The sequence below is a fragment of the Thamnophis sirtalis genome, unplaced genomic scaffold (genome assembly GCF_051295495.1).
Source record: "Thamnophis sirtalis isolate CommonGarterSnake01/CBP01778 unplaced genomic scaffold, rThaSir2_p1.2 scaffold_2, whole genome shotgun sequence".
NCBI classification, from domain to species: Eukaryota; Metazoa; Chordata; class Lepidosauria; order Squamata; family Natricidae; genus Thamnophis; species Thamnophis sirtalis.
This window is the reverse complement of record NW_028261382.1, coordinates 155,258,264-155,267,866: the sequence shown is the minus strand read 5'-3', so window position 1 is coordinate 155,267,866 and position 9,603 is coordinate 155,258,264. Positions and strand designations below refer to the sequence as shown.

The 9,603-nt window shown below is 36.4% G+C and overlaps 1 protein-coding gene across 1 annotated transcript; it reads left to right on the top strand.

Moving 5' to 3' along the window:
- The first annotated feature begins 576 nt into the window (after positions 1–576).
- LOC148049240 (endogenous retrovirus group K member 9 Gag polyprotein-like) lies at positions 577–1,275 on the top strand. The gene has a single exon (XM_087703581.1). It carries the CDS (start codon positions 577–579, stop codon positions 1,273–1,275), a length of 699 nt encoding a protein of 232 aa, XP_087559707.1.
- Positions 1,276–9,603: the final 8,328 nt, after the last annotated feature.

The following is a 9,603-nucleotide window of genomic DNA, read 5'->3' as shown; positions in this document are numbered from 1 at the left end:
TTCATCTTCAGCCTCGGGACCCTAATGCAACATTTTGGTGCCCGGAACAGGGACCCATATTTCATCCGGCAAGGACAGACGCGTCATCAGCCCTAGAGCTTCTCAATCTTATCTCATAAGATTTCTGTAAGTATGGGATCCTCACTTTCTCAGGAACAAAGGAAGCATGTTAATGAGTTGGGTTATCTTCTTAATAAGTCTGAATTATCTGTTTCACAAAAGGCTCTTTTTCAGCTGGTATGAGAAATTGCTTTAACTTGTTCTTTCTACCCTGAAAAGGGTTCTTTAAAGTCTGATTGGGAAAAAGTTGGCAAGGTTTTGCATTCTGAGCCGAGGAAAGAGATATTTTACATGATTGGCATCTATGTCGTTATGCTATAGAAATGTTTGGTCAGAAAGAAGATTCTGTTTCTTTTTTAACACCTCCTCTCAACCCCCTTCTACTGTGATTTATCCTCCGCTGTCTGAAAAAGAAATTTTGTCTTCTGATCTTAAGTCTAAGGCTGTAATAATGCCTTCTTTTCCTTCTTCTCCTTCTGACATTACATTAAAGCCTCCTCCTCCGCTTTTCAAAAGATGGTGGAAAATTGTAAGACAGATGGTGTTATTTCTGGAGAAGAGTTAGCTGAATTGTTGTGTGTATGTCCAGTGCAGTATCAACCAGGATCACAGGCTGGACAACAGATTGCAGAATGGGAAGGTTTGCCATTTCAAATTTTAAGGGAGTTGAAGAAGGCTATTTCTGATTATGGAATTACTGGAAATTTTACTAGAGGTCTTTTGGAAGGAATTAAGACTGGCTATACCATGATACCTCAAGATTGGAAACAATTGTTTCGCATGATTTTAACTTCTATGCAGTATGTTGTTTGGGAAAGTGAGTATTTGCGGCATTCTCAGGCAGCTGTTATAGGCGGTGGTGGTGCTTACACAGTAGAACAGTTATTTGGATCAGGTCAGTTTGCAGATGTTCCTAATCAAGTTCTTCTTCCTCCTGCGACTTTTGCTGTAGATTCTGAATGTGCTTTCAGAGCCTTTTTAAAGGTTCCTCAAGCTGGTGAGCCTAAAGTTAGCTTTTCTAACATACGTCAGGAAGTAAATGAACCTTATGCTGATTTTGTAGAGAGACTTTCAAAAGCTTTGCATCAACAATTGGATAATCAGGAAGCAGCAGCAGAATTACTTCACCAATTGGTTATTGAAAATACTAATGTGGATTGTAAACGTGCTCTGCAGCCTTTAAAAGCTACAAATTACGTGTTTGTCAGGATATAGGATCTCAATCATATAAAATGAATTTGTTGGCTGCTGCAATTCAGAAAGGGAGAAAGCCTTTAGGGAATTGTTTCAAGTGTGGAAAATCAGGTCATTTTCAGAAAGATTGTCATTCAGCGCCATCTACATCATCCTCCGTGAGCTGCGCTGGCTACCTGTTGATCTCCGGGTGCGCTTCAAGGTGCTACTTACCATTCATAAAGCCCTCCATGGTAGTGGATCTGACTATTTGAGAGACCGCCTTCTGCCGATTACCTCCCTTCGTCCCATCAGATCGCATAGAGTAGGCCTCCTCCGAATTCCATCCGCCAGTCAGTGCCGACTGGCGACTACGCGGAGGAGAGCCTTCTCAGTAGCAGCTCCGACGCTTTGGAACGATCTCCCCATGGAGATTCGTACCCTCACCACCGTCCAGACCTTCCGCACAGCCCTCAAGATCTGGCTATCCCGTCAGGCCTGGGGATAAGACCCTAATCTCGCCCCACCCGAATGCTGAATGAATGTTGTGTTTTATTGTTTTATTTTATTAGTTTTATTTTATTATATTTCACATTTTCTTTTTGTGTTTTGTCTTGCACTCCCTTCCTACAAATTGTAAGCCGCCCTGAGTCCTGAGGGAAAAGGGCGGCCTATAAATGTCAAATAAATGACAAATAAATGACAAAAAAATACTGGTGGTGATCGTCCTACAAAGAAATGTCCTGTTTGCAAGAAGGGTTTTCATTGAGCTAATCAGTGTAGGTTTCGCTCGGGAAACTTGCAGGTGGATGTGGCACCCACCCTGAAAACAAAGAGTGCCTTTCTCGTTGTAAATCTCCCTCCTCCCTCTCTTGTGCCTCCTCAGCCACAACAGGTAGTGCTGGGGTTGATTTAATTACTCAAGCAGATTTGGATTTTAAATTTCCTTTAGAAGTAAAACTTATTTCTGATCTTAGAAAAATAAATGAATGTATTCAACCAATGGGGCCTTTACAATGTGGTCTTCCTAATCCTAATTTAATCCCACAGTCATATAAACTATTAGTTGTAGATTTGAAAGATTGTTTTTTCACTATTCCTTTACAGTCACAGGATAAAGAAAAATTTGCTTTCACTCTGCCTGTTTTAAATAATAGCCAACCTACACAATGATATCATTGGTGTGTTTTACCACAAGGTATACTCAATTCTCCTACTATTTGTCAATATTTTGTGGATCAAGTTTTGCAACCTTTTCGTGATCAATTTCCTTCTTATTTAGTTTACCATTATATGGATGATATTTTAATAGGAGGTTCAGATCTTGATGAAGAACAAGTGCTACAAACATCGACTACCATTGTAGCAAGCAGAGGGCTTTACATAGCTCCTGAAAAAATACAAAGTACTGAACCATATTCATATTTAGGGTTTGAAGTTTTACAATCTTCTTCCATTCCTATCTTACCTGAACTTAGAGTGCAATCTTCATATACTTTGGTTCAATGGCAAAAACCTTTAGGTACAATCAATTGGGCTCGTCCATATTTTAAAATTTCTACAGGAGAAATGTTACCTCTTTTTTCTCTATTAAAAGGTTCCAAGCATCCTGGGGATTTGGTTTCTCTTACTGTTTTGCAAAAGAAATGTCTCCAGGACATTCTAAATAAACTTAAACTGAGATATGTTGATAGAATTGTTTCTATAGCTAAGAAATTATGGTAAGCAATTCTTCCTACTTCCCCTTTATCTACTGGTTGTCTTTATTCTATTTTGGATGAAAAAGTAATTCATATTCATGAATTGTTGAATTTGTCTGCTTCTCCTCCTATAAATATTTTTCCTTATCAACAAGCTTTAGAAGAATTGATTATGAAAGCACGATGAAGATCTTTGCAATTAATAGGTCATGACCTGGACGGAATTGCTTTTACTCATACTAAACTTGAACATGAACATTTAATGACTGTTTCTGATTCATATCAAATTGCTTTTTCTCACTATCTTGGTGATGTTCAATATTCTTTACCCAAACATCCTAGAATAGTTATTACAAATACATTAAATCTTTCATTTTCTTCTATTATAACTCATTCTCCTCTTCCTGAAGCTTTAACAGTGTTCACAGATAGATCACCTACTCGTGGAGTTGTGGTTTGGACGGATGGTCAACAATGGTTTTCTAAATTCACTTCTGTTCAGACATCTGCCCAACGTTCTGAGTTGGCAGTTGTTATGTTGGCTTTGAGATTATTTTCTGATCAAGAGCAATAGATATCTTCTAGGCCTGTGCACACAATCCACACTCTTTATGCATGGAATTACTTAACATTTTTAGATTCCTTTTCAGACATTCCAGTCAATTTACATTTTCATATTCAGGATCCTGTTTCATGACCTTTGGTGCTCTATCATCAACTTCCTGATCCTGCCTGGCGTGGACCTACAAAACTTATAACCTGGGGTCATGGTTACGCTGCAATTGAAGATCTGCAAACAAAACAAGCTATGCGGATTCCAGGCTGGTGTGTTCGTCCTTATCATGAAAAAATAAATGAAAAATCCAAGGATGCAACGTCCTCCAATCTTGCCTTGGAATCACATTGAAGATCAACCTCAATTGAAAAAAAATCTTTTTTCTTATGTATTGTTTTTTCTTTTGTTTTCTTTCTCCAGTTTCTACTAACTCTGAGACAACTCCTGCTTTTTCTCTTAGTCCTAATCTTTGCATTCGTCATGCTCAATATATGTTTTTGATTCATGGTCGTAATATAACTTTATATTATGAACCTCCTATGGCTCTTGGTCAAGTTGCTTTTATTCCTAATCTAATTAATTCTTCTGCTTTCATTGTTTCACAACTTCAACATATTTCTTCTTCTTGGTTATTTTCTACTCTTCCACATGAATTAAATTTAGTTAGATGGAATTATATTCGGATTAATCAGTTTACTAGAGGTTTATGTTTTTGTTGTTATGCTCGTCATAATTGGTTTAATCAATGGTCTGATTACCCAAAAGCTAAACGTATTTTAGATAAAGTAGGGAATTATAGTTATTGTACTCAGAAATATTGGTTATGGGGTACTATTAAAACATCACAAGGTCATAATACTATACCTGATATATATCCTGAAAACTTTCCTATTTTTAAAACTGATTCTTCTAATATTTGAACAAGTGGATCAATTTGTGCTGAATGGCAATTGAAAGATCCTTCTATGTGGTTTTTCTTTGCTAAATATGCAACTAACGTATACCCTCAGAACTATCAATGTGCTGCCATTGGATATTTGTCTTTACCTGTACAAGTAGGTGTTTCTGGAAGTTTATCAACTCGAAAAAGATGTGCAACCTTGGGATCAAAATGTTCTGATGAAGTTATTATTGATACTCAATTTTCTTCATTTCCTACTTTTGGACGTGCATTAGTTGGAGCCATAACTGGAACTATTACTTTGGGATCGTACCCAGGAATAATAGCTCAAGAAAATAGACATTCTATTCTAGGTCTCACATGTCGATTGGAGAAATCTATTAATGCTACTGCTGCAATTATTAGAGATTTGCAAAATAAAATTGAAGAACTTACTCAAGATTTAATTCAACAACGCTTTGCTATAGACTATTTGTTAGCTTGTCAAGGTGGATTTTGTACCTTAGTACGTGCTTGTGCTGTGCATTTTCATTCACTTAATAAAACTATTGAAGATGAATTAGCTAATTTACAAGCTTCTATAAAAAATAATGTACATGATAAATGTTCTCCTTTTGCTTGGTTAATTAATTGGTTACCTGCTATTTCTTGGTTAAAACAATTGTTTTTCTATGGTGTGAACATAATTGCATTACTTATACTTTGTTGTTGCCATATGCAATGTGTTCCTTCATTTTTTGCCATGTTTCAAAAGTCTCCTGCACCTACTTTGAATGTGATTCAAATGCGTGCTCTTGAAAAATTTCTTTTTTCGTCATTAAAAACAAAAAGCGAGGAAATGTAGGGTTATTACAGTAAATCATCTGGATGGTCCTTAGAACTGTGGTTACACGTGTAAGTACAAACTGCAGCAATCTGCAGTTATTCTTTGCTTGCAGTGTGTTCCTGGGCATGAACAAGGACACGGGATGATACAATGTAATAAACCTGTAACATTTATTCATTTGAATGTATAACACTTGATTCATTCAGTGTGTGAGAACATGCATATTCTCACGAACACCAATGATGTAATGACTAACCAATTATTGTGCCTTGGAGACTTGTTAACCAATAATGTAATAACACGCAAAGTAGGTGAGAACTAAGAAGCTGCAGATGCTATAAAAATGATGTCTTATGATTAATAAGTTGCTGTTGATTCTGCTATCCATGGAATGCTTAATGCTGTCAATTCTGGATGCTCAATAAACTTCTATTGGTTCAGCTATCTGTGGATTGGATTATTTTCATTCATCTTCAGCCTCGGGACCCTAATGCAACACATCCATTATCCAATGCCCAAATTGATGAATATAACTCTTACCATTTTTTTAAAAAAGATAAAATTAACAAGAATCATATTTAGCATGAAGGGTGGGGAGAGCAAAGAAAAGAACAAAGCTAAAAGTGCAGAAAGAAAGAAAGGGAAAAAATATTAAAAAGTGTCCTCCAATTTTCTTTTTATAAGAGCTACAAGCCTCTTACTTTATGGTTATAGCATTGCTTATATTTTTTCTATAATTTATTTTTTCTAATCATTTATTTATTTGTATCCCACCTTTATTATTCTTAGAAATAACTCAAGGCAGCGAACGTATTCGAAACACTTCCTTCCATTTTCCCCATAACAACAATCTTTGAGGTGGATTGGGCTAAAAGAAATTGATTGGCACAAAATCACGCAGCAGACCATCATCAAAGCCATGCAACATAATTTCATCCTCCCCCTGTTTTACACAAAAATCAATAAGGGTTTTCTCTTGCGCATTAAATTTAGTTTTATTTCTAATTAAAACTGTGAATTTGGCATCTCAGTATCTTCCATCAACTTCGTTATCCATTCCTTCATTGTCGGTAAAGTCGAATCTTTCCACCTTTGTACAAATCTTGCTGTAGTTGACATATACAAAAACAAAATTCCATGAGTTTTTTTCCAGCTGTTTATCCACCAGTCTCAAAAGAACTTTTGGTTTTAATTGTATATTAATCTTTAAAATCTTCTGTATTTAATTGAGTCCAACATTTTCTAGCTTTTTTGCACATCCACTAAGCATGACAAAATATCTTGTTAATTTACATTTACATTTCTACTTGCATCAAGCAAGAATTGTTTCATATCCGTCATTTCTTCATTAATATCCTTTAAACATAGTTTCTTCATAGAAGCAAACATTGTTAATGAAATTTTTAGTATTGTGGCTACTAATTTAGGGCCCCGTACTTCAGAGATTTCCTTTCATATTTACAATATTTTAGTGCCTTACATCATTGTGTAAATATCAGTCCAAGATAAAACCAAAAGCAGGTTTGTTTTTCCCTTTTCCTTGGAACCTATAGCTTCTTTCAATGTCAATAAACTAGATCTGAACATGGATTAATTTTGAATCAGATCAAGCCTGAAGCCTGTGCTGCAGCACTTCTCTCTATCCTGATTCTGTTTATTTTTGGAACGATCTTTGAAGTTGATGCATTTGGCAACTTCTCTTCAACTTCATGCTAATACATTTTCATGTTTTTGTTTATTATCTTTTCTACCTGGTAACAAAAATCACAATAGGTTTCTGAGCTTCTCTTAAGCCTCCTTGTTTAAACTTTTGGATTTCTTGCTAACTGCTTCATGTTTATCATCAGGTATGGCCATATGGTACGCAGCAGATAGTTTGAGATATTTAGCCACGTAGGATTCAGCTTAGAAACCCTATCATCAGCATTAAGTCTTGGCTCTTAGTGGCTATGGGACAACTACAGCGATTATTGTTGTACCTAATTTTTCTCTGCCTGTTCAGAATAAATCTGCCTCCCAAAAAGCAAAAATATAAACACCGCTAAAACTACAAATCCCAGCTCAACTCTGAAAGCACTCTTTGTATATAATTCAGGAGAACTAGAATCCATTGCTATTTGTCTGAAAGTAATTTGAAAATATATTTCTTCTGAGTGGCTCCAGTAAATCTGAGAAAATTCGGACAACAGGCTAAAATGATGAGATACAAAAATAAATAAATATTGCAAAATTGTAAATCCCAGAAGCATTGGCCAGGCTGTTGAATGCTGAGAAATGCTGGTATTTGGAACAGTATGTGGAAGTCCAGCTCTCAGATACTTAATCCTGAGTTACATACAATAGAAATTTTCAATATATTCAGCCTCTATTGGTATGTATGTATAGGGAATCTTGTTCCCCTCTTTATTCTTAGCAGCTGGTAATCCGATGGCCAATGGGCTATCATTTGTGCTCGCTTTGATGGCTAACAGCCATTGATATGTCTATTCTCCACAAAGTTGTCATGCCTTTTTAAAAACCATTACATTATGATTAATAATAAATAATTTTGATGAATAATTTATAGAGGCATTCAACTTAGGACTGATTGCCACATTTCGTGGCCATGAATTCCATAAGTTAATTATGCAGTGTGTTGATGGAAGATGAAGCTTTAATGCTAAGGCTCATGGTCACAGCATTAGTAGTAAGTTTCCCCCTTTTGAATACAAAACAAACACAAAAGCTCTTCCATTAAGTTTTCTTTTAAATTCCCACATTATTTCTATAAATCAATGAATTATTTTCTCTATCTGTATTTGGCTTTTTATTCATCTGGGTTTAATACTAATCAAGTTAAACACTGCATTACATTAAGTGTAATTTATTTTTACCAGCACATTCAAAACATACTCATAGTAAAATCTTAGCTTTTTAAACTTCCTACTTTTAATTTAAGATGGAAAATATGAAGATTAAATGCAGAAATAAAGTTTTCTATCTTTTGCTTGCATATATAAGTTCTCATACTTTTTATATATACCCTGATAGGGATAATTTAATATTCTATTGAAACTAAATTTACTAATAATGAAATTTAATATATGTACATATCACTTCCCTTATACAAATCTATGTTTGAATAAATAGTCAGTACATCTGAACATTAAAAACTTTAAAATCAATGCATGTTTTATTAATGTCAATAGGACAAACTAATTGTAGCTAAATCCTATTGAGTTCAATGAAATGTAAGGAGATTCACATGCAATCCATTTAATAGTCAGACTTAAATCTTTATTGTACTTGTTCATTGTTCTTAGGATTTTAAAAGTCATGTTTTTGTGGTTTTTGTTTCCATTAAATTATCTTCAGGTAATATCATTATAAGGTGATTATTATCAGGTTTTGAGAAGCATGTACAGGTATACTTTGCCTGGAATATATAACCCTTCAGTGTTATCTCAATAGATTATTGTTTAGGTCAGTGGTTACCAACTGGTGGTCCATGGGCCACTGGTGGTCTGCAAGAAAAGTTTCGTGGTCCGCAGAAAAATTATTTGCATTTTTTATATTGCACTAAATCAGGGGTCCTCAAACTATGCCCCTGGGCCGGATACGTGCAATGAATGTTTGTTTTGCTGCAGAAAGTCTCCGCCTTCAGGGTCTTTTTGTGCGGGGCAGAAATTCCGACTTGGACTCTGCTTCAGCCTCTTGGTGCAGGACTTTGGGCAAAGGCTGAACGGAAGTGCCACTGGTGGTGAAGAACTGGAGGGCCTCGTTTCAGTGTGACTGTATCATGGCTTGGAACTGGCTGATCTTCTCAGCCCGCTGAGCCTCCAGGTGCCAGTACGTGGCCTTGCACTCCCACAGGTCTTCCCTCTGCTTGGAATGCCTATGCTCGTAGCTTCTGCTGAGCCTCCTTCTTGGCCAGATCCAATTTGAACTGAGCCAGCTGTTTTGCCAACTCTTTCTTGTGGCTGCTTAGCTCCAAGAACTGCTTCCTGTTGGGCCCTAAGGAGCCAGGCCAGGCAGGCAAGGAGTGGCTGGGAAGGAAGGGCTAGTAGAGGCTGTCAAGGTGCCTCTCGATGTGAGTGATATCAAGTTGGCCACACCCACCAGTCACATTACCACCTAGCCACACACACACAGCTGGTCATTAGGTAGATCATATTAGTGGTCTGTGGGATTTAAAATTAAGAATTTAGTGGTCCCTTAGGTCCAAAAGGTTGGTAACCCCTGGTTTAAGTAACAGATAAATACTTCGGGTTCAGGTAAGCTCAGCTGTACCTAATTTACATGTAAGTATAGGCTGCTCTAACTCCAACCTAAATTATTTTCAGAGTTGAACAATTCAGAGAAGGTAAGACTGCATTTCCAAGTGTCCCTAACTGCAAGAAGCACTTGG